General features: G+C 39.9%; 1 protein-coding gene across 4 annotated transcripts in view; it reads right to left on the minus strand.

Moving 5' to 3' along the window:
* The window catches only part of CAB39L (calcium binding protein 39 like), a 122,856-nt gene that overhangs the window by 45,799 nt on the left and 51,715 nt on the right, over nt 1–25,342 (minus strand). For all 4 annotated transcript variants that reach the window (XM_062194224.1, XM_062194223.1, XM_062194225.1 and 1 more), the window contains 3 exons: nt 16,544–16,686; nt 15,007–15,171; nt 5,207–5,325 (listed from right to left, as the gene is read on the minus strand). In XM_062194224.1, the coding sequence (XP_062050208.1) occupies nt 5,207–5,325; nt 15,007–15,171; nt 16,544–16,645 (386 nt within the window). In that variant the 5' untranslated portion in view covers nt 16,646–16,686. The remainder of the gene's footprint in view (nt 1–5,206; nt 5,326–15,006; nt 15,172–16,543; nt 16,687–25,342) is intronic.

Raw genomic sequence — 25,342 nt, forward strand, 5'->3', positions numbered from 1 at the left:
CTCTGTTCTCTTATCTTTTCCTCCCTAGCAAAATCTCCATTTGTGGGCTATCTCATATTGAATGTTATTTTTTCTCATCCCAACTCCAAGCTCCAAGATAATGATTTTCCTAAAGTAGGCATACATAATGAATTTAATGGACCTCAAACTCCAATTAAATTTCATAATACTAGAGGACTCCAATGAGAGTCAAACTGTGGAGATTCAAAAAGCTGTATAAACTCCAGCCAATGTTTTCTCATTTCTTAATTCAATTTCCAAACTGAAACCATCTATAAAAAGTTTCCATTCCAACTTTTGGGTATAATTAGTTCTCTTTTTCCTTTCATTTGGTTTAGTTTATTGGAACCATCTGTGGTGCAATGATAATTTATCCTTGAGAACTAGGAGAACATTTAAAAAAATACCCACTCTGAGGCAGAACATTTGTCATTTCACCCTGGTAGTTTGTCCCCAATAGTGGAAATGTCATTCCATGAGATGACAACTTCCTGAACTTAGGAATAATATACTGGGGTAGTTAGGGGAATTCCTGATCTCCTTAGTACTCTTTAAGTGATCTGTAGTTCAAATGTCTGTAGTTCAGCCTGACTACCTTCTAGAAGGTTGACTTTTGGTAGATTATTACTTATAAAGAAGTGATAAGCCTATTTTAAGTTTAAAAATCTCACTAACATTAATATCCTTAGGTATGGTAAAGAATCAGTATTTATTTAACTTAATCCATTCTATTTTTGGATGAGATTCCTGATGGCCAAAATCATGACTAATCACTCTGTTTCCCACAATGATTAACCTATGGCAGCTCATCAGGAAAGGTTAACCTAGAGAATGCTGAATTGTTCTTTTATAGAAGTGAATCATGTGTTCCTTCCTGATTTATAATCTGGGCCACATCGTCTGAGCTGTAATCAATTGTGTCAGTGTGGAGAAGGTACACCCCCATACGATGCATGCTCACTCAAATAAGGACAGCATATTTAAACATCTCTTTCACATTTAATGAAAGCCAAAATGTAACAGCAATTGTTTCAACCAGCAGAGAGCTATAGTATTCATTACAGCGAAAATAGCTAGAAAAAAGATTTATGCAAGAATGTCTCAATTTAAGAACAAAGATTATATTATGCAAAGGGGAAATGACTTTTGTTATTATTGCTAGAAGTAAACAATGACAGGCAGTTCTTGGAAAACTTTTGTAAAACACCATTCAACTCTTGGCTTACTCAATAGAGTCAAGACAATTTACTTATAATCTAGAAACAAGTGCTTCCTTTAGAAATAACGCTCTAACTCTGTTCACCGAAAAGGCATAGAAGAAATAACAACCCAATGTCAACAAACACCTGAAGCATCTAGATTATAGTTTCTAAGAACCATTCTTCACTAAAAAGAATCAGGTCCTTAGTGGAAATTCCTGGTTTATGTGGCAAAATGTTAATTGGCAAAACCATTACATTTTAAAACTAACAAAAAATAAACTTATACTTTAAAAAACAAAAAGAAATTCCAGAGTTGGATCTGGTATATCTTGTTACATGAGAAAGCAAAGACTCTCTCACAAATTATGTTAGGGATATCAAAAGACATCACCCAGAAGGGACTACAGAAGGTCAACTGAGCACTCAGAAGGACAATGTGTGTCAAATAAGGGGCAGCACTGTGGCACAGTGGGTTACGTTGTTGCTTGTGACACCAGCTTCCCATATGGAGTGCTGGTTTCCATCCCAGCTACTCTGCTTCTGAACCAGATGCTTCCTGCTAATGGTTCTGGGAAGGGAGCAGATGATCCAAGTACTGTCATCCAAATGGGAGAACCAGATGGAGTTTCTTACTCCTGGTTTCAGTTTGGCCCAGCCCTGGCTGTTGTAGGCATTTGGGGAGAGAAACAGATGGAAGACCTCTCTCTCTCTCTCTCTCTCTCTCTCTCTCTCTCTCTCTCTCCCTCTCCCTCTTTCTCTCTTTCTCTCTCTGTATGTGTATTTCTCTGCTTTTCAAATAAATATACTTTTAAAAAAGAAAGCTATTCTTTATAAAACCACGCTAGCCAACAAAAACACAAGAAATGGCAAAATCTGAAAATTACCTTTTTCCTAACTCCTAATGAAATGATAAATTGAGGCAGAAACAGATGGTAAAACAAGTCTAAGATTGATGGGAAACTTTATATAAACTTTATAATGGATTACACTGTCACCAACTGAACCCACTGCTCAACCAAACACTATTAGAAGTGTATCTCCTGGCCAGTGTAGTGGGTTAGGCTGCTGGCTGTGATGCAGACATCCCATACTAGCACCAGTTTCAGTCCTGACTGCTCTCTTCTGATCCAGCTCCCTTCTCAGGTACCTAGTGAAAACAGTGGGAGATGGTTCACGTGTTTGGGTCCCTGTACCCATATGGAAAACCAGGATGGAGTTCCTGGCTCCTGGTTTTAGCCTGACCCAACCCTAGCTTGTTGCAAACATCTGGAGAATGAACCAGCAGGATGGAAGATTTCTCTCTCTCCTGCTTTGCCTTTCAAATAAGTAAACAAATATATATATTTAAAAAATTATATCTTCTAATGCAATAAAATGTGAACCAGATAGTACCACCTACAAAAACTAAACTGAGCTAGAATCTAATCAAGTCTTTAAATATAACCTCTAGTCTAGAAACACAGGAGAGAGGGAAACAAGTTAAAATGACAAGATGAGAAAGCAATGTGACAACTCCAGAAAGGAAGAAATTCTGTAGGGAAAACAATTTAGCTTCTCAACAACTCAATAGCATAAAAATGTGTGAGGGGAGTGCTGTTCTAAATAAAAAGGAACTTACATTACAACCAAACATAGCAAAGTGGACTCTGTTAGGGTCCTTCAACTATGAATTTCAATATAGAGGCAATCAAGGAAATTTGAATATGTACTAGGTTATTAGTTCACAAAGAATGACTTATTTTTTTTAATGTACAATAATGACATTGTGGATATGTGAGAATTATCTTTTCATTTTGAAGATGCTTACTAAAGTATTTAGGAATCTGCTTTAAAATACTCTGGGGAGGGTGTTGTTGGGGATATAGCTGAAACAAACACAGCAAAACACTGATGGTTGTTCAAGTTGTGTGATGGGGTACATATGATTTCTTTTGTCTTTATATGTTTGCATAGGGTTGCAAATTTTTTTTTTCTTTTTTTTTTTTTTTAATTAAACTTTTATTTAATGAATATAAATTTCCAAAGTATAGCTTATGGGTTACAATGGCTTCCCCCCTCCCATAACTTCCCTCCCGCCCGCTACCCTCCCCTTTCCCGCTCCCTTTCCCCTTCCATTCATGTAAAGATTCATTTTCAATTCTCTTTGTATACAGAAGATCAGTTTAGTATATATTAGGTAAAGATTTCAACTTTTAGGGTTGCAAATTTTTGCACTAAGCTTTTAAAAATTAAAATTATTGGAAGAAACTTCTGATGTTAACATTTGACTTGTGGAACATTTTCCACTGGCTACAACTCTTCATGGGTCACCAGGAATAGTTGATGACCTCATTTGCAGGTTCTCTCATTCCAAGCCCTGGAAGAAAATCTGCCTGTGCCAGAAGAAAAATCTGCTTAAGAGTGAGAAAGTCCTTATTTATGATCTTTTCATACAATTTGGGTTCCAAATTGTTTCTACCAGTTTTGTATCTCATATCCAGATGACTCACTTTGATAGCCAAGTATCAATTTCTGCTTTACATTCCTTACTGTTAGGATTTGGGTTCAACATAGTATATTACCATAATTTCTTTAAATAATCATTGTTGTTTCAAGTATAAATGTATCAATCACATTATGTCCTAAGCTTGCAGGTAATTTCACAGGGGCTAAGTCTCTAGGGTTCCCTGCCAGATTAAAAAATAGTAACAGGGAAACTGATTACGGCACAACTGTTCTGGTTGGGATTCCTGTTGCCTGCCTTGTCCTCAGAAGCATGACAATTCCCTTCCCTTCACATATGAAGGGTCCTCAAGTCTTCTTAAGAATATATTAATGGGGGGGCCAGCACTGTGGCCCAGTAGGTTAACCCTCCGCCTGCGGCGCTAGCATCCCGTATGGTTGCAGGTTCCAGTCCCAGCTACTTCTCTTTCAATCCAACTCTCTGCTGTGGCCTGGTAAAGTAGTAGAAGATGGCCCAGGCCCTTGGGCCCCTGCACCGACGTGGGGGACTGGGAAGAAATACCTGGCTCCTGGCTTTGGCGCAGCTCTGACCGTTGTGGCCACTGGGGAGTGAACCAACGGATGGAAGACCTTTCTCTCTGTTTCTCCTTCTGTCTGTAACTCTACCTCTTAAATAAATGCATAAAATATTTTAAAAAATTCATAATAAAAGAGAATATATTAATGGGGGCCTGCACTTTGGCATAACAGGTAAATCCGCTGCCTACAGTGCCAGCATCCCATATGGGTGCCAATTCAAGTCCCAGCTCCTTCACTTCCCATCCAGCTCTCTGCTATGGCCTGGGAAAGCAGTAGAAGATGGCCCAAGTATTTGGACCCCTGCACCCACATGGGAGACCCAGAAGAAGCTCCTGGCTCCTGGCTTCGGATTGGCACAAGTTCTGGCCGTTGTGGCCAACTGGGGAGTGAACCAGTGGATGGAAGATCTCTCTCTGTCTCTCCTTCTCTCCCTGTGTAACTCTGACTTTCAAGTAAATAAATACATATTTTTAAAAAATGATAGTACAGAAAAGATAATAATCCAAGGATTGTATTAACTGGCTTGATTTCAGGTTTATTTTGGCTTTCTAATGGTCCCATATATACAAAGTAGTATTGATCCTAACCCTATATAAAAAACATCACTTTGGGAGTTTGCAGGTACTAGAAGAATTCTTATACCTATATTTGAGTTCTCAGATATAGAATACGTATGTGTGTTTTGTATATGTGCGTGCGTGTGTGTGTGTGTGTGTAGTGAAAAGATTCAGTCTCATACAAGCAAAAAAAAAAGGTAACTGGGCAGCTAGGAAGAGGGCAGACGAGGAAACTCAAGCACTATTGTACAGGAGGAGACTGGGGGCACAGATGTGGGAGAAGAGAGGCAGTAACTGGAAACGAACATGTAGAAACCTAAAGTGCCAACAGCTCCAAAAGGGAACACATATGTCAGCCGTGAACGCTATGTACTTTCAAGAACAACTTTAAACTCCACCCTACTGTAAAGGCAGACAGGAACCTACCCTCTGAGGAGCATGAACAGGATGTGAGGATGAGCACTGATGTACTCCACGGTAGGGCTCCGAGTACCGATCTGTCTTCTCAGGATGTTGTTAAATATCTGGGTCACATCTTTTTTTCCCTGTTCAACAAGCATTAAATTATATACTTTAAATGGGTGAATAGATGGTATATGAAATACACACACACACACACATATACATATACACAAGCAGAAACAGTTGTACCTTTTATAGTAAGTGGTGTTATATTAATACCAGCATACTTCAAAAGCTCTTGGAAAATGCATATTATATAAAAACTAAACATGGATTTCAAAGTATTTTACACCAAAATAAACTCATCTTCTAATTCCACTTTCCATGAACTTTTTGAAGTACCCTCATACAATATACATCAATTTACTCTGTCTATCTCTAACAAGCTATGCTTTCAAACACAAAGCTACCAAATGGAGGCAGCTCCTTGTCACAGGATCTGCACTGTGGGAAACAGGCTCAGGCGGGAATCTGTGTCTTATACCAGTAAACACATTGCCCCAGAGGATACAACACAGGAGCGACTAGAACAGAACTGAATTCTTCATGTTTTGTTTCCTTTTGGCTTTATTCATGAAGAAATTATGAGTAGCATTTTTAAGCCTTCATAAATAAAGAGGGAGAAAAGATTAAGGAAATAAAGTTAAGAATTTAGCTAAATGTAGATTAGAATCAATTCTTTTTCAGTAATAAAAAAGAACAAATTATAAATACATGCAACAACTTGAATAAACCTTGAGGAATGACACTGGTAAAGTCAATTTGAAAAGGTTGCACACTGGATGGTTTTACTTCTATAGCATTCTTGAAATGAAAAAACCGTGGAAATGGAGAACAGACGAGTGGTTGACAGAAGTCAGAGATGGGGTGGTGATGGCAGTCAGATGGGTGTGACTTTAAAAGGGCAACAGGAAAGGGATCTGTACCCCTGCCCTGCATATTTTTTATTCTTTTTTTCTATTTTCTCTGTAGGCTGGCTTCTTCTGCTGCTTAAGTCCCCATGGTGGAAAACATGGCACTGGTCAGATGCCCAGGGGTTGGCCAATCAGCTATGTGTTGGGCAGAGTATCACATCACCCAAAAAACTGGTTGTTTCCACTGCACCCATGCGGATGAAAAGGGGAGAGCATTTTCTAGAAAGCAGAGGGACTGAGCAGACAAAACATTTTGTATATTGCATAGTCTTTTCTTAAAAAAAATTTATTTTATTTACTTGAGAAGTAGAGTTACAGACAGAGAGAGGGAGAGAGAGAGGTCTTCCATCCTCTGGTTCACTCTCCAAACAGCCATAGCCATAATGGCCGAAGCTGGGCTGATCCAAAGCCAGGAGCCAGGAGCTTCTTCCAAGACTTCCATGTGGGTACAGGGGCCCAAGCAGTTGGGCCATCTTCCACTGCTTTCCCAGTCCATAGCAGAGAGCTGGATCAGAAGTGGAGCACCCAGGATTCAATCTGCCAGCATCACAGGCAGAGGCTTGGACCACTATACAACAGCGCCAGCCCCAATTGCATAGTCTTTATCCTTAGAGCAAATTATATTCCTTAAAAAGTATGGCAGGGTCAAATTAAAATGGTCTTTGTCTGAATTTTATTACAATTTTATTACAACATGCTTCTCGGGCCTGGTGTTGTACAGTAGGTTAAGATGCTACCTGTAACGTCAGCACCCACCGTGGGCACTGGTTAGGGTCCTAGCTGCTCTACTTCCAATCCAGCTCCCTGATAATGTGCCTGGGAAAGCAGTGAAAGATGGCCCAAGTACCTGAGCTGCTGCCACCCACATATGAGACCCAGGTAGAATTCCAGGCTCCTGGCTTCCTACTGGGCCAACCCTGGTTGTTGCAGCCATTTGGGGGAGTAAACCAGCATATGGAAGAACTCTCTGTTTCTCCCTTCCAATCTGTAACTATGCCTTTCAAGTGAAAAAACAAACAAACAATAAATCTTAAAACAAACAAAAGAGCCTGAGGCCAAATGGTATTTTTAAGTATCCACAAATTAGGTAACTTTATTGGAAGGAAGGCTTCTAAAGCTTAGCATCATTAATTTTAAGAGGGCAATAGGTTAACAGTTACATAAAATTCCATTTACTGTGATATAGTATTTCCCCATATGAGACTGTAAATTCTTTAATCCATCTGCTGACAGGCATGAAATGGATAAATGACCAAACTGAATCAATGTCGTACACACAAAGTAAGCATTTCAAATTGTTAAATGTGGGAAGTACAAATATTATATCCTAAGGCTTTATGATTTTCCTCATTTTTGTAGTAATAAGGCCAAAAGTAAACGACTACTCAAATCAGCTCTAGGCAACAGAAAAAGATTTTCAGAAGATAAAAATTTTTAAAACTTAGAACTATAAAATGGCTAATTGAGACTCGAGCTGACCCTGGAGTGTCTGTTTTGCTGATTTTTTTTTTTTTTTGAACAGCAAGAAATAACTAACCATCAGAGATTAAGTAACCACAGCAGAAAGTTTTGTCTTTGAGCTGCTTTTTTCTTAGCCCAGGCAGTTGACTGCATCCATCCCAGTTCTGCAAGGCACAGCTGCCTTTAAGATGAACGCATCCACTCTTAGATGTAACACATTTTTCATCATTTGATTTCTTATCACGTTGTGTTTCAAAACATCAAAGACTCTAAAGTTGTGTCCTGAAGAGGGGCCAAACCTCAAAAAACACAGCCCTGAGTTTGATCCTGAGCCCACAAAATCAGAAGCCTTGCAATCTCAGCCACAAGCCTTTTTTTTTTTTTTTTAAACCGCATAATAATAATGCTGACATGGTTCTTTTCTGCTAGCAATTTTAAGGCTTAAAGGATTAGGTAAATATGTATGGCTAAGTATTGAGTTTTTTTTTTTTTTTTTAAACTCAGAGGTCTGACTCCTAACTAACCATTATTCAAATGATAGTAGGATCTTCCATTACTGTCCCCACCTCAATGGGCCACAATTGTCTGGATTCCTGAAGGAGAAATGGGCTTGGCACACAGATCCCAGAGTTAGTCCCAGCTGCCCTGTCGAAATCATTGCCTTTAGTGCCCATCACTGCTGTTGGTTCAGGGTTCAAATCCCCGCTCCTCACTCCTTCAACCCCTATTCACTTCCTGCCTTCTCCAGCTGGTTATTTTCTCAACCCCTGTTTATCCCAAGTGTAGAAAACCATCCCTCCCTTCACCTTCACTCAACATATACCATCAGTACATCGGTAGCTCTTTTATCATTGGTTTAATGGTAACAACCGGTAATTACAGCACACGAGGCAGAAACCACTTCAAACTGACTTCTATTGTCAGAGGTTGCTCTGTTTCCTGACCATCTTTCTTCTCAAGCTCCTTCCTTTTCTCGTGATTCTGGAGTCTTCTCTTTTGCTTGCTCCAAACCTTTCTCCTATCCTCCTCTATTTCCTATTACTGTCAACATTAGCCATTGAAGGCATTTGCCAAATGTTTGTTGCTTGACTCTGCAAAAGGAATCTAATCTCTTTTTCTGGCTGTCTTTTTCTTCCAGCTATTGTTTACAAACTCCGACCTTTTACAACCAACAGAAAACCCCACTGAGGTGTCTTCTACACAAAAGTTCAGTTTTTCTCTGTAAGCAATGTTCCATCCTCCTAGGCTATCTGGTGAAGCTACAGTCTACCTCTAAAAGAACAACTTTTCCTTCTTGTTATAAAAATATAACAGTCAAATGACCGTCATGCTCATCAGTGAAGCACCATGAGATGATTCACTTGTAGAAATGCCATGCCCACTACTCCAAGTACTATGGACATCTTCTAAACAACCTACTAATTCCTCAAGAAAAATGGTTTACTGGTATGTCTCAGGACTCCTTCTTTTGACTCAATTCTTTCACCTTTGCTTTGACCTCTGATTCTCATTACTAGATTCACTCAATCAATCATCCAGCCAACTGACCAACCAGCCAGCGTGCTGCTAGGTGTAGCTGACACAATCCTGGTACTCAAGGTACTCTTACTATGAAACGGCTGTCCCAGTGTTACCTATGAGCCAAGAGATGTGGGAGTGAGGGTTTTGAGTAGCTAGAGAAAGTTGCTAAATTAGGAGGAATTATGTCAAGCTGTCACTATTTGGGCCTGAGAAACTGCTGCCTATGGGCTGATCATCCATGCCTCTAGTTCAGAGATAAAGAGCCTCTTCTGCACGAAGGCTAAAGATGCTATTAACGCTGCCTCCTTTCTGAAGATGCCACATGGAGTTGGTGGAATGCTTAAAAGTGAATAGACCTAAATTTAACTATCACTCATTTCATTCAACCAGGAAATACTTATCTGCCATCAACTTAGGAGAGGGCTGTATCAGCTGAGTATCACATTCATCTGTAATTGTATCCTAGGCCTGTGTTCCCTCAATTGAATAAACAAAGATACGAACTGACTGTTATTTTATTATCACAATGATAGATCTTCATAATGATAGGTTTGAGTCATCAGTGAGCATTTATTTTGTCTAGTACAGTATTCTAGAGGGGAGGAAGTATATAGTATATTTTGTTAAGTTAACTCTGCATTTGAAGACTTAATTTTCAGTTATATGGAAAATATAAATATTTGGAAGGGTAGTTCTTTGCTTTAAGGATTCCAGAGAGTAAAAGTTTACTTAGTTGACAATATACAAGTTAATTTTTAAGCAATTAAATGTCTTAATCTGGAAATAATTTTTAAATAAACTTTCCTAAATTACTATTTTATTTTCAGTAATCCATGTAAAAGAAGGGAAATTGTAATAAATTTCTGACTATTTCACTTTTGTTATCTGAGCCAATGTTAAAAAACAGAGACAAGCAACATTTTCTGGGGTTACTCCTTCCTATCTCCCATTTTCAGAGAGTTCTTTATTTTTATTTTATTTATTTATTTTTTAAAATATTTATTTATTTATTTGAGGGGCCAGTGCTGTGGCACAGTAGGTTAATCCTCTGCCTGTGCTGCCAGAATCCCATATGGGTTCTAGTCTGGGCTGCTCTTTTTCCCATCCAGCTCCTGGCTCCTGGCTTTGGATTGGTGCAGCTCCAGCATTGTAGCCATTTGGAGAGTGAACCAGCAGACGAAAGACCTTTCTCTCTGTCTCTCCCTCTCACTATCTGTAACTCTACCTCTCAAATAAATAAATAAATAAATAAATCTTTTAAAAATTTATTTATTTGAAAGACAGAGTTACAGAGAGGCAGAGAGAGAGAGAGAGAGAGAGAGAGAGAGAGAGAGAGGTCTTCCATCACTGGTTCACTTCCCAAACAGCTGCAACAGCCAGAGCTGGGCCATCCAAAGCCAGGAGCTTCTTCCAGGTCTCCCACGTGGGTGCAGGGGCCCAAGGACTTGGGCCATCTTCTACTGCTTTCCCAGGCATGGCAGAGTTGAATCGGAAGTGGAAAAGCCAAGACTCAAACCGGCACCCATATGGGGATAATGGCACTGCAGGCTTCGGCTTTACCTGCTACGCCACAGCTCCGGCCACCAGACAGCTCTTTGAACTTGTGCTATTCTGCAGCTACTAAGGTTTCTCCAGGTCACTGCACCTGACAATGTGCCATCTCCAAACATAATGATCCTGACCATCCTTCCAGAACCCAACCGCAAATTGGCCTAATCTCAAAAATTAACAGAAGTGAACACAGGAATTGATTATGACAATAGTCCAAGGCTTGTTGTTCTCAGGGAAACATGTAAAACAGCAGTAAATTCCTAGAAGTATAACAGTAATCCTAGAGGTAGGGAATCTTTTGCCTATATGAGGTCACTGACCAACTAAATCTAAAACTTTAATAAAAATATATTCAAGGGTTAGAACAAAAGCAATCCAGCTTCCTTTGCCCTTCAGCTCTTTAGTTTGAGAAAGAGAGGAGATGAAAATACTACTACCTGAAATTCATATATAGCTTGCATTTGTATTTAGTGTTCTTACAAAACATATACACATACACACTTGTATTTAGTTTAATACTTAAGACAATGCCATAAACTCATATTCTTCCTATTTTATAAAAAGAGGTTAAGAAACTGACTATCTGATGGCAGAGCTGGGACAAACTTGAAAGCAATTCTTTTTTCTTTTTAAAGATTTATTTTATTTATTTGAAAGGAAGTTACAGAGAGAGGTAGAGACAGAGAGAGAGAGAAAGGCCTTCCCTCCACTGGTTCACTCCCCCAAATGGCTGCAACAGTTAGGGCTGGGACAAGCCAAAGCCAGGAGCCAGGAGCTTCTTCTGGGTCTCCCGCGTGGGTACAGAGGCCCAAGGACCTGGGCTATCCTCCACTGCTTTCCTAGCAGGGAGCTGCATTGGAAGTGAAGCATCTGGGGCCAGAGCTGTGGCGCACTAGGTTAATCCTCTGCCTGCGGCGCCAGCATCCCATATGGGCGCCAGGTCCTAGTCCCGGATGCTCCTCTTCCAGTTCAGCTCTATGCTGTGGCCCGGGAAGGCAGTGGAGGGTGGCCTGGGTGCTTGGGCCCCTGCACCTGCATGGGAGACCTGGAGGAAGCACCCAGCTCTTGGCTTCGGATTGGCGTAGCTCCAGCCGTTGTGGTCATTTGGGGGTGAACCAATGGAAGGAAGACCTTTCTTTCTCTCTCTCTCTCTCTCTCTCTCTCTCTCACTGTCTGTAACTCTACCTGTCAAATAAATAAATAAAAATCTTTAAAAAAAAAAAAGAAAGAAAGAAAGTGAAGCATTGGGGGCTCAAACCAGTGCCCGTATGGGATGCTAGTACTGCAAGCCAGGGCTTAACCCGCTGGGCTACAGTGCTGGGCCCTGGAAAGCAATTCTAATTCAGGGTTTTTCTCCATGACACAGCTGCTACAAAGGTTCCCAATATCTAATTTTACACATGAACACAAAAAAAGAATACAATTTAATTTCACATATAGGCAGTTTAAAAAAAGAAGTGAGATGTAAGAGGAGGAAGAGTGAGCAAGCCACGCGAGAGGAAAAAGAAAAGAGGTTCCAGGCTAGTGAAAGTCAAAGGCAGAGAGGGAGAAAAACCAGAGACAGACAGATGTCCGGGTAAGGAAGGATGAGCTGGCGCCTGGGTGCTTCGGGCTCCTCCCTGCAACTTGTGTCTCCTGAGCAGTTTGGCTCTGCATTCTTCCTCCTCCATCCAATCAGACAAAAATCTTCCCCATCTAAGCTGCCCAGAGGACTGTGGGCTAGTATTTCCACAGACTCCCCGGAGCCCTGACGGAATCTGAGTCTCATCCTAATCACAGTCATTAGTGTTCTTCCACCTGCTCAGTGAACACAGCTAAAGGCAGTTCCCTTCAGGAATCTCTGTTCTCAGCTCTCAGTCTTATTACAGACCTAAGCACTTACTCAATACTACCAAAAGCATCAGGGCGGAAACTAGGCTGCAAATAAAGCAAAATTAGGACTTTATCATCTCACCAGCCAATGTCCAAACTGATCTTCCATTTATATTTTTCACTGAAAAATCAGTAGTATTTTAAGTTAGATATGCAGGGTGTTCAAAAAAAAGTTCACAGAAAATGTATATTATAAAAAAACCCCTAGATTTAAAAAATTTTTTCTTAAAGATTTTATTTATCTATTGGACAGGTAGAGTTACAGACAGACAGACAGAGACAGAGAGAAAGGTCTTCCTGTCCATTGGTTCACTCCCCAAATGGCCGCAATGGCTGGAGCTGCGCTGATCTGAAGCCAGGAGCCAGGAGCTTATTCCTGGTCTCCCACGTTGGTGCAGGTACGCAAGGACTTGGGCCATCTTCTACTGCTTTCCCAGGCCACAGCAGAAAGCTGGATTGGAAGAGGAGCAGCTGGAACCAGAACCGGTGCCCATATGGGATGCCAGCACTGCAGGCAAAGGACTAACCTACTGCGCCACAGCGCCAGCCCCCCAAAATTTTCAAAATTATTACTTAAAAGTATTGAAAGAAATATCTTTTAAAAAACAATTTATTTATTCATTCAAAAGGGAGAGAGAGAGAGAAAGAAAGAGAGAGAGAGAGAATGAATCTTCCATCTGCCAAGCCATTCCCCAAACGGCCACAATGACCACAGCTGGGCTAGGCAGGAGCCAGGAACCAGGAGGTTCTTCCAGTCTCCCACATGGGTGGCAGAAGCCATCTTTTGCTGCTTTCCCAGGTGCTAATGCATATGTAGTCACTGACCAACTAAATCAAAACTTTAATAAGAATAAACTCAAGGGTTACAACAAAAGCAATCCAGCTTCTATTTATGGATTGAAAATGGAGCAGCTTGGACTTGAACCACTGCCCATATGGGATGCAAGCCCAAAAGAAATCTTTTTCTATTTTCCACAAACTTTTGAGGTTTCCTTGTGTAACGAATAATAAAGTGCCTGCACATACTCCCACTGTATTTCTGTATTTATTTAGTTTATTATTTAGGTGAACTACCATTTCTTTCAAAATGAGATTAACATCCTATGTTACTGGCATTTAACAAAATTCCTAAATCACTGGAAAACTGTTTAATTAGAAGAACTGTCTTGGTAGACTGAGTTTCAATCCTAGCTTATGCTAATAACAGAACAAATTACTTAATATATTTGAACCCTAGGCTCTTCATATATAAAGTAGGGCAAAGAAAAATGCAATATTAATGACAAAGGTAGTTTGAAGAGTCAAATGAGTTAAATGGTGATACCTAGCATACAGTCAGCACTCAACAATGTTATCTATTATTATCATCATTAGCCATTAACCTTGTTACTGAGCTGCATAAAACTTTGGTATACATTTTTGGTTTCCTAAAAAGAAACTAAAGTGAATTTAATTTTAGAAAAACTTTTTTTTTTTTTTTTGACAGGCAGAGTGGATAGTGAGAGAGAGAGACAGAGAGAAAGGTCTTCCTTTTTGCCGTTGGTTCACCCTCCAATGGCCGCTGCAGACAGCTCATCGCGCTGATCCGAAGCCAGGAGCCAGGTGCTTCTCCTGGTCTTCCATGCGGGTGCAGGGCCCAAGGATTTGGGCCATCCTCCACTGCCTTCCCGGGCCATAGCAGAGAGCTGGCCTGGAAGAGGGGCAACCGGGATAGAATCCAGCGCCCCAACCGGGACTAGAACCCGGTGTGCCGGCGCCGCAAGGCGGAGGATTAGCCTGTTAAGCCATGGCACAGGCTTAGAAAAACTTTTTTTAAAAAAATTATTTACTTATTTGAAAATCAGAGTTACAAAGAGACGGGGGCGAGGTGGGGGGTAAGAGGGAGGGAGAGAGAGAGATCTTCCATCTGCTGGTTCATTCCCCAAATGGCTGCAACAGCCAGGAACCATGTTCTTCATCCAGGTCTCCCATGTGGATATTAGTAGCCCAAGCACTTGGGCCATCTTCCAGTGCTTTTCCAGGGCCATTAGCTGGGAGCTGGATGGAAAGTGAAGCAGTCAGGACATGAACTGGCATCCATATCAGAGTGCTGGGTTCGGATTCTGATTCCTCTGCTTCTGATCCAGTTGCCCTGCTGGTGTGCATCCTGGGAGCGAGCAAGTGATGGCTCAATTACTTGGGTCCCTGCCACTCACTTAGGAAACCCAGATTAAGTTCTAGGCTCCTGACTTCAGCCTGGCCCAGCCCAGATGTTGCGAGCATTTGAGGAGTTAACTAGTGGATGGAAGAGCTCTCTGTGTCTGTCCTTTCTCTGCCTTTCAAATAAAATAAAACAAAAATAAATTTATAACTAAAAAAAAACACACACACACAAAGTTAAAGTCAAATACGATAGTCATATATACTAGATCTGAAAAGCACAACTGTCATCCTACTACAGTTTACCTCAAAGTCGATCAGCTGCAGGTCAGCTATCAGGGTCACCAGCAGCCCACTGTTGTACAGCTCCTGTGCGAGCTGAGCCACTGCTTCTGTTGGGGGTTCCTTGTCATTTGTACCACACAGAATTTCTTTCATGGCTTGCAGTGACTTCGACACTTCTTCTGAAGCCTTGTATGTCAACAGATAACAAGAAGGACAATTTTCAGGTCAAAAAGAGACAAACAAACAAAAAAACCCCACTTCTTGGGCACTATTTATTTATAACCAAAGATCATTATATAGTTACAAAAAAGCAAACAACCATTTAGTCTGCATGTTTTTACTTTGGAAAATTTCCAAAAATTTATAGGTATCAAGCATTTTTACTTAGTAAACACAACTGAAATAATCTTCGTTTAAACCATAATCATAATCTAATTTTGTTGGTAATTAAATATAAATTTTACTCTTGGAAATTATAATGACTTCATTTTGAAGAGTTATTAGAAGCTACTATTCTTAATTTAATACATTGTTCTGAGGCTTTTCAATAAATCCCTGTTCTCTTGATCTTTTAGTGAACAAGGTATAACGTTGTAAGCTATCAGAACTCAAGCTTTCTTTGTCAATCCAGTCACTCCTCATTCATAATTATTGTCTTTTTACTATCTATAACACAAATTCATTATATTTTAAAGAATATGGGGTGGGCATTTAGCCTAGCAGTTAAAATATCCACATCCCACATCAAAACACCTCATATCAATACCTGGCTCCAGGGTCCTGCTAATGCAGACTCTGGAAGGCGACAGGTGATGGCTCAAGTAAGCTGGTACCTGTTACCCTTGTGGGAGACATGGACTGCCTTCTGGCTCCAGGCTGAGGCACTAGTCCAGACCGGGTTCTTGCAGGCATTTGGGAAGTATACCAGTAGCTGGGAATTTGCCTTCTGTCTCTGTCTCCCTGCCTCTTACACTAATAAATATATAAATAAATAAATATTTTAAAAGAACAGTAGAGAAATCTATAGATACAGGCAGAGAGTAGATTCCTGGACGTTAGGGCCTGGAGGGTGGGGGACTTAGCCAGCAGCCTGATCAGATTTCCTGTCTGGTGGCAGGAACCCAACTACTTGAGCCATCACTGCTGCTTCCCAGGGTCTGTATTAGAAAAGCTGTAGACACCAGAAGCTGGAGTCAGGGATTGAACCCAGGCACTCTGATACAGCATTTTGGTACCTGCCAGTCAAACACTGCACCTATCAGTCAATCCTTAAACAAAACATTTTACCTTTCTTATTCGTATAACATGTTATACTAATATAACTTCTTAGATCTTTAAGATCCACAGTCTTCAGGGATTCAGGGTTCGCAAGAAGAGTGAACCAAGAGTTCCAGACAACAGACTAAACAGTCAGTTGCATAAAACTTAAAAATGAATTACATGTATGTTGGGTAACCATATATATACATCATGTATTATATTTGGGATTCTTCATTAAGCTTTTATATTGTTCTTGGGCCTCAAAATATAACAATAATGATATTATTTTAGTTCATACCTTGTCTGTCTTTTTGTCTTGCTTTTCCAAAATGGCCATGTTGTCTTTCAGAATTTTCACAATTTCTGCTGGATTCTTATGTGATTTACTAAACAAAGGCATCTTTTTTCAGGTATAAAAATCTCTTCTTCCAATATGGAATGCTAAAAAACAAGCCAATAAAAATCATAACTTTAACTGTTAGTGTACTTAAATTATCATAGCACTATGTCTCATAAATTTTCAGTACCATCAATCCAATAATTTAAAACAGAATGATCAAACTAAAATGAGCTTCAAGTTTTATGCCAAATTTAATACACAGAAAAAATATTTTTTAAAGATTTATTTACTTATTTGAAAGTCAGAGTTAGAGTTAGAGTTAGAGTTAGAGGGAGAGGGAGAGGGAGAGGGGGGGAGAGAGAGAGAGAGAGAGAGAGAGAGAGAGAGATTTTTCTGTCTACTGGTTTACCCCTGAGAAGGCCATAATAGCCAGGTCTGGGTCAGGCTGGAGCCAGAAACCAAGAGCTTCCTACAGGTCTCCCATGTGGGTGGAAGGGGCCCAAAAACTTGGGCTATCTTTTGCTGCTTTTCTCAGGCCACCAGTAGGGAGCTGGATCAGAAGAGGAGCAGCCAAGACATGAATCAGTGCCCACATGGGATGCCGGCTTTGCAGGTGGCAGCTTTACCTGCTCAACTACAGTGCTGGCCCCTATAGAAAATATTTTAAGAAAAGTATTTTAAAAGTTTTACTCAAAATCTGAAAGTTTTTCTTCATTATAAATGTAAGAATTATGAAAAAATGAGAAAAGGATACTTAAAGTTAGATAATTTGACTACAGAGTAATAATAATAAATTATTAAAATATGTAAAACAAAAGTGTGATTAGGATTTATATACTGGCATAAAACAATATTTATTTATTTTTTGAAGATTTATTTGAAAGGCAGAGTTACAGAGAAAGGTAGAGACAGAGGTCTTCCATCCGCTGGTTCACTACCCAAATGGCTGCAAAGGCCGGAGCTTAGCTGGAGCTTGGCCGATCCAAAGCCAGAAGCCAGAAGCTCCTTCCAGGTCTCACTAATGGGTGCAGGGGCACAAGCACTTGGGACATTCTCAACTGCTTTTCCAGGTACATTAGCAGGGAGCTGGATCGGAAGTGGAGCAACTGGGAATCATATGGGCAGCCAGCATTGCAAGCCAGGGGTTTAACCTACTGCGCCACAGCACCGGCTCCAAAACAATATTTAAAAACATAGCAGTTACTACTCTATGGTAATTACAAAACTGCACTATTATTTAGAATTCCTTCTTTGTTTACTCTTCAAATATTCTGTTGGCCACATTCCCTGATAAAAAAGCTTCTTGTATCCTCACTACCACTGTGCAGGGCGAGGAGAGTGGGGAAAAGGAATATTAGTTCTAGTTGGGAACACCTACCTACATAGAGCAGAGAAAGCCAGAAATGGCTGACCTTGTCCTAATATAAACACTAGAAAACAATCCTGCAATTTGAGAGCCCCAGCTAGTAAAGGCATGTTTATTATTTTATATTGATTAACAAAAATATTTCATCCACTATAGAGATACTAAATACTCATATGCCCCAAACGTAGCACAGAATGGTTATCCAAGTCAGCAGAGAGCTAAAACAACATACAGAAAACCAACAGAGGGCAAGTGCAAGGGACACACTTAGCTAGCCTTCATTCACCCATTCAAAAAATACTTCATTGAGCACCTCTAATCTACCAGGAAATGCAAAATGAGTAAGCCTCAAAGGGCTCACAATGCAGCAGGAACTGCAGACACAACAAGGCCTTTGCTCAGGAAAGGTTGAAACAACAAATATTATGGAGAAAAGATAGAGTTTGTACAAATATACAACTTTAGATCCTCATAGGCACTTTATAGCAATGTGGAGAAGATAGAGAGTTATCCCATAACAAATAACTATTACTACAGCAATGAGAATGGAATGGAAGATGTGAACATCAAGAAAAGAAACTAAAAACAGAGCAGAAGCAATTAATCAAAGATAAAACAGTTTAAGCAGAAAAAAGATCCACAACTAGTCCTTTAAAAGATTTTTCAAATAGAATTAATGATGAGACCCAAAATTCAGTATATTTTGTGGCTTTTAAAAGAAAGGAATATTCTTTCTTGTCAAAGCACATTTCAAAAAATGACCTTAAAAAAAACAAAAGGCACAAAAATCAGATTGTCTTAAGGCTGCCACGAAACTGAATGCCATGAACCCATGGAGAAAACCTATGGAGTTTTGAGAAGGAAGCCATTAGGCCGGCGCCATGGCTCAATAGGCTAATCCTCTGCCTAGCGGTGCCGGCACACCGGGTGTTGCCCCTCTTCCAGGCCAGCTCTCTGCTGTGGCCCGGGAGTGCAGTGGAGGATGGTCCAAGTCCTTGGGCCCTGCATCTAATGGGAGACCAGGAGAAGCGCCTGGCTCCTGCCTTCAGATCAGTGTGGTGCGCCGGCCGCGGCAGCCATTGGCGAGTGAACCAATGGCAAGGGAAGACCTTTCTCTCTGTGTCTCTCTCTCACTGTCCACTCTGCCTGTCAAAAAAAAAAAAAAAAAGGAAGCCATGACCAACATATCATTTATGTGTGAGCAGACTGTGTATGCTTAATGAAAATTTAACAAAAAAATGAGGTAGAATTGAGCTCTTAAAGAGCTCAACAAAATTCTAAAAAAATCAAAAATAGCTTTTGAAATGGAACCTCTATATTGTTGGCAAGGCATATGGGAGGGTGAGAACCTACATTATAATTCACTCACAGGGAAATAAAAATAAGAATTCAACTAAAGAAGCTAAAAAAGAAACCGCCCCCAAAAAATCTCCATGAAAAGAAGGATGGAGATCATGATAGAAGGAGAAATAAAGAAGTAAAGAAAAGAAAGAAAAAGAAGGAAACTTTCTGGCTGCTATTTGGTCCACACTTCTTGTGATAGACAGGTCTGTCCTCCATCCCAGCCCATCCCACCAAAAACTGTGGGAGCATGAACAAGGCATGGCAGGGGTATTCCAGCAATTGGACCAAATGAATTGTGATATAAGTTAATCAAAATAAAAACAGAGTTGATGAGGGAACTACTGTACAATGTTGATGGGAAGGTAAATTAGTACAGTCACTATGGAGGTGTCTCAAATTTAAAATAGAACTACCATATATAAAGCAGTTATCCCACTTCTGGGCATATTTCCAAAGGAACTGAAATAAGTATGTAGAAGAGGTATCTGCACACCCATGCTCACGGCTGCACATTCACAACAGCTAAGACATGGAAGCAATCTAAATGTCAGTGAATGGAAGAAGATAAAGAAAATGTGGTATTTATGACACACTATGGAATATTATTCAGCCTTCAAAAGGGGGAAAATCTTGTCATTTGACAATGTGGAAAAATCTGGCGAACATCATGCTAAGTCATTTAAGCCAGGCACAGAAAGGCAAATACCACATGATCTCACTTACATGTAGAATCTAAAAACAGTTGTACTCATACTCACAGAAGGAGTGAGCAACAGTTACCAGAGGTTGTGTGTGTGTGTGTGTGTGTGTTGGGGGAGGTAGAGGGACTTGATCAAAGGGTGCAGTTTCAGATAGACAGAGGAATGGCTTGAGATCTAACACACAAATGTATTTCAAAATAGCTAAGAGTACATTTCAAATGTCTCACCATAAAAAATGATAGGTAAGTGATGTGGCAGACACATTAATCAGCTTTTTTTTTTTTTTTTTTTTTTGGACAGGCAGAGTTAGACAGTGAGAGACAGAGAGAAAGGTCTTCCTTCCGCTGATTCACCCCCCGAATGGCCCAAACCCAGCACACTGCGCCGATCTGAAGCCAGGAGCCAGGTGCTTCCTCCTGGTCTCCCATGCAGGTGCAGGGGCCCAAGCACTTGGGCCATCCTCCACTGCCTTCCCGGGCCACAGCAGAGAATTGCATTGGAAGAGGAGCAACTGGGATTAGAACCCGGTGCCCATATGGGATGCCGGTGCCACAGGCGGAGGATTAACCAAGTGAGCCATGGCGCCAGTCCCAACAATAAAAATCTTTCAACAAAACTTTCTCCCCTTCTCTGGCTTTCTGGGCAGATCCTTGATGTTTCCGTATCCCCTGCTACACTGTGAGCCCTTGGAGATTTACTCATTTTGTATTTCCTAATTCAGTGCCTGGTACATCACAGGGAGTCAATAAATATGCTATTCAAATATTTGATTTATAATTTAAATAAAATAAAGAACAAAAAGAGAACGATGTAACAAGTTCCTGTACATTTGCTACCAGGCTTAAAAAAATTATCAAACGATGAAGCTACCTTCTGGGTACATCACCCTGTCCCCATTCTCTTCTCTCATACTCTCCATGTTTATCATTCACTCTTCTGATATGTGTTCTCAGTTTTACCAACACTTACAGATGATGTATGATATTTTTACAGTGCATGATTTAAAAGCTTTACAGAAATGGTACTGTATTGTTAGTTGTTTCCTTGAACTTCAACGCTCTATGAAATGTCTTGATATACACATCTCTAGTTATTCATCTTACCTGCTGCATAGCATCCCTTTGTACGATTATACAATTTATTTACCGATTCTCTAGGATCTAATTGTTTACTGTTACAAACATCATTGTAACACAGATTCTTTTGCAGGTCTCCTTAAACATTTGCATGAGATTTTCTCTTAGTTGTGGTTTCAACTCTCTTCCGTAGTGACTTGTACTAAAGATATGCGTTGTGCACTGTGACCCAGTGCGAAAGAATGCAGAAATGACTGCAGAATTGTTTCATGAAACATCCGCCCTCTGGATGTTTTCCATTCTATCTGTTGTATTCTACACTTTTTTTTTTTTTTAAGTGCTGATCATTCCTCTTTAAGGTGATTTTACTACCTGCTAACAAGTTTACAACCTAAATGTTAAAACAACCACCACTTTAAAAGAGATCCAAAGAGTGTGGCAAATGGCATTTTCATCTTTGCCAGATGGGGTCAAGTTGCTTTCCCATGTTGTTTCCAATGTATTCCACTACAGTAAATGAATCCTGGTTATCCATCATTCTTCCAAACAGCTGGATTCATCAGAATATATACTGACTTTTTTTTAATGTTCTTTTTCTTTAAATTTCCTATTTCCATAAATTTTCCTATTTGTTTTAGGTGGTTGAAGGAAGTCATATCAGCTGCCAGCCAATACCAACTGACATACCCCATAGCTTTTAAATATACAACAAATCAATAATCATCAGGCATTTGAGGAAAATCAGGAAAGTGAAAGAAAACTAGAAAAACACACAGAGCAAACCCTAGAGATGGTGATAAAAATTATATTTAAATCCTCCAAAGATATACTATGCTATCATATCCATACAGTAAGAACAGGCTCCAATGAAAAAGAAGTAAACTGAATGAGAAAATGTTCTTGATGCTAAAAGCATGTATGACTAAAAAAATGCAACAGAATAGCTCACTGGTAGAAGGATATTAAATTAAAAAACAAATTAGCCACTGAAATCTGGAATGAAGAGCATAACACAAAGGGAAAAACAAACAACTTCAGAGAAAAGTTAGAAATATTCAGATAGAGATAGAGAGCCAATACTGACTGAATAGGAATTCTGAAAGGAAAAAACAGATACCTGATAACAGTAACAGATCAATCAGATAAGTAAAAAATGCAAGAAAATTTCCTTGAGCTGAACATCTTTGGAGTCAATAAACTAATGGTTATCATACACAGAGAACGCACATAAAGACACATTCTGAAATTTCTGAACATTAAGGCTAAAAAGAAATTCTACAAATTTCCACTGAGCAGGGAAATACACCTAAAAACCAGTCTCTGAGAGGGGAGTGGGATCTACACCTGACATCAAAAGACAGTGAAACACTGTTTATACGATTTCTAGAGGAAAAAATTTTAACCTAGAATTCTTTTTTCTTTTTAAAGTTTGTAGGTTTGGGGCCAGTGCGGTGGTGCAGTGGGTTAAAGCCCTGGCCTGAAGTGCCGGCATCCCTTATGGCCGCCGGTTCAGTCCCAGCTGCTCCTTTTCCAATCCAGCTCTCTGCTATGGTCTGGGAAAGCAGCAAAAAATGGTCCAAGTCCTTGGGCCCCTGTACTCACGTGGGAGACCCGGAAGAAGTTCCTGGTGCCTGGCTTCAGATCAGTGCAGCTCCGGCTGTTGCGGCCATCTGGGAAGTGAACCAGTGAATGGAAGACCTCTCTCTCTCCCTCTCTACCTCTCTCTGTCACTCTGTCTTTCAAATAAATCTTTTTTAAAAAACTTAAAAATTAAGTTTGTAGGTTTTTTTTCTTTCTTTCTTTTTTTTTTTTTTTTTTTTTTTTTTTGGTAAAGATGGGTTTATGAATTTATCTGAAAGGCAGAGTGACAGAGGGAGACAGAGAGAAAGAGAGATCTTCCACCTGCTGGTTTACTACTCAAATGTCTTCAATAGCTGGGGCTGTGCCAGGCCAAAGCCAGCAGCCAGGAACTCCTTCTGGGTCTCCCACCTGGGTGGTAGGTAGTTGAACACTTGAGCCATCATCTGCTGCTTCCCAAGCACATTAGCAGGGAGTTGGATCAGATGGGACTTTTGAGCCAGCACTCCTAAATGGGATGTGGGTGTCCCAAGTGACAGCTTAATTGCTGGGCCACAAAGCTAGTTCCTAACCTATACTTCTATAATCAAAACTTGTGCAATTGTGAAAGCAAAGTAAAATTACCTAAGAAAGAAGGGACGAGAAGCAGGAACACGAGAAAAAACATTTATAGTTAACTAAGTAATGTGTGATAACATGCCTGTGAATAAAATAGAATTGCTGAAAAAAAAAAAAAACAAAACAAAACACCACAACTCCTTAAAGTATTTTGACAGAGACAAAATGTTACAGGCTCCTGGCTTCGTCCTGGCCCAGTGCCAGCTACGGCTGGGCATTTGGGAAGTGAATCAGTTTGCTTCTGCCTTTGAAATAAAGCAAAAATAAATCAATGAAAACAAAATAATACACCAACTCAGGTTATTTTATAGCAAATTTATGAATACAACTAATATATCAGTCAGTCAAATAGAAATTATTTCACTTGATGATAAAAAGACATCCAACAAAAGCAAAACCAATAGAGATATATAAATCTCAGCACAACAGACAAAATCGTTGTTCATAGAGGTATTTTTACAAAAAAGAGAAATGAAACAAAGACCATCATTAAAACACCATTTTATATTCTGGTGGATGAACTAAAACATAACACAAATTAACATTAAAAACTTTGGGAAGGATGTGACAACGTCACAATCAACAGCATGATTATATACATAAAACCTAAAACTGGAATTAATAGACGGTAAAGTAGTTGAAGACAGTATATGATCAATATATGTAAATTAATATATTAAATACATGAACAATAACAAGTTAGAAAATATAACGAAAAACTGTCACATTCACACTGACAACTAATGTATGCTATCTATACCAGATCTATATTTGAAAAATAGCAAAAACTTTCATTTTTAAATGAAAGTTAAAAAAAAAGAATAATTAGTTTCCCTGACAGAAAACTAACAAATGAAATAGAGAAATAGAAGTTGTACTTAAAGATGCACAAGATGCATCTGTTTATCTTCTGTCTTTTTTTTTTTTTTTTTTTTGACAGGCGGAGTGGACAGTGAGAGAAAGCGACAGAGAGGAATGTCTTCCTTTTCTGTTGGTTCACCCCCACAGTGGCTGCTGCAGCTGGTGCGCTGCGGCCAGCGAGCTGTGGCCGGCGCACAGCGGTGATCCGAAGCCAGGAGCCAGGTGCCTCACCTGGTCTCCCAGGCGGGTGCAGGGCCCAAGCACTTGGGCCATCCTCCACTGCACTCCCAGGCCACAGCAGAGAGCTGGACTGGAAGAGGAGCAACCGGGACAGAATCTGGTGCCCTGACCAGGACTAGAACCCAGAATGCTGGCGCCGAAGGCGGAGGATTAGCCTATTGAGCCGCAGTGCCGGCCTATCTGTGTATTTATCCCTTTAGTCAACGATCCTTTCAACCATACAAATCTACATAATTATTTCAGAATGTTGCTCAGTAAATCTTTTTCTTTTAAAGTTTTATTTATTTTTATTTATTTGAAGGACAGAATGAGAGAGTGGCGGGGGGGGGGGGGGGAACAGATTTCTGTATCTGCTGGTTCTCTGCCCAAATGTCCACAATAGGCAGATCTGAGCCAGGCCAAAGCCAGGAGCCAGGAACTCGATCCAAGTTTCCTAGAGAACCAAGTACTTGAGCCATCATTGGTTGCCTCCCAAAGTGCACATTAGCAGGAAGCTGGATTGGAACCCAGATGGAGTTCTAGGCTCTGGGCTTTGGGCTGGTCAAGTCCTGATTGTTCTGGTCATTTGGGGAGTGAACCATTAGACAAAGATCTCTTTCTGTCTGTCTCTCCCTCTCTCTCTCTGCAATTCTGTATTTCAAATAAATAAAATAAATCTTTAAAATATTCTGTATATAAAATAACTTTTCTAACTTCAGAAGTGATGAAATAGAAAAAGATGGACAAACCCAAATCAATACAAATATGCCACAAATATAGAAATGCTGAATTTCTGTAGATAAAATAATAACAAATAAAAATTACAGGCAAACAAGACAATTCTGTAATGTGAATATTAAAGACAGAGGGTTAGTATTATAAAAGATCTCTTTAATATGAATAAGAAAACCATGTTGGAGAGAATATATAGGTGAAGAAACACAGTTAACAAATACATAGTAAATGTTTAACCAAACTCTACAACAACAATAAG

This window comes from Lepus europaeus, chromosome 6, assembly GCF_033115175.1.
Source record: "Lepus europaeus isolate LE1 chromosome 6, mLepTim1.pri, whole genome shotgun sequence".
Taxonomy (NCBI): domain Eukaryota; kingdom Metazoa; phylum Chordata; class Mammalia; order Lagomorpha; family Leporidae; genus Lepus; species Lepus europaeus.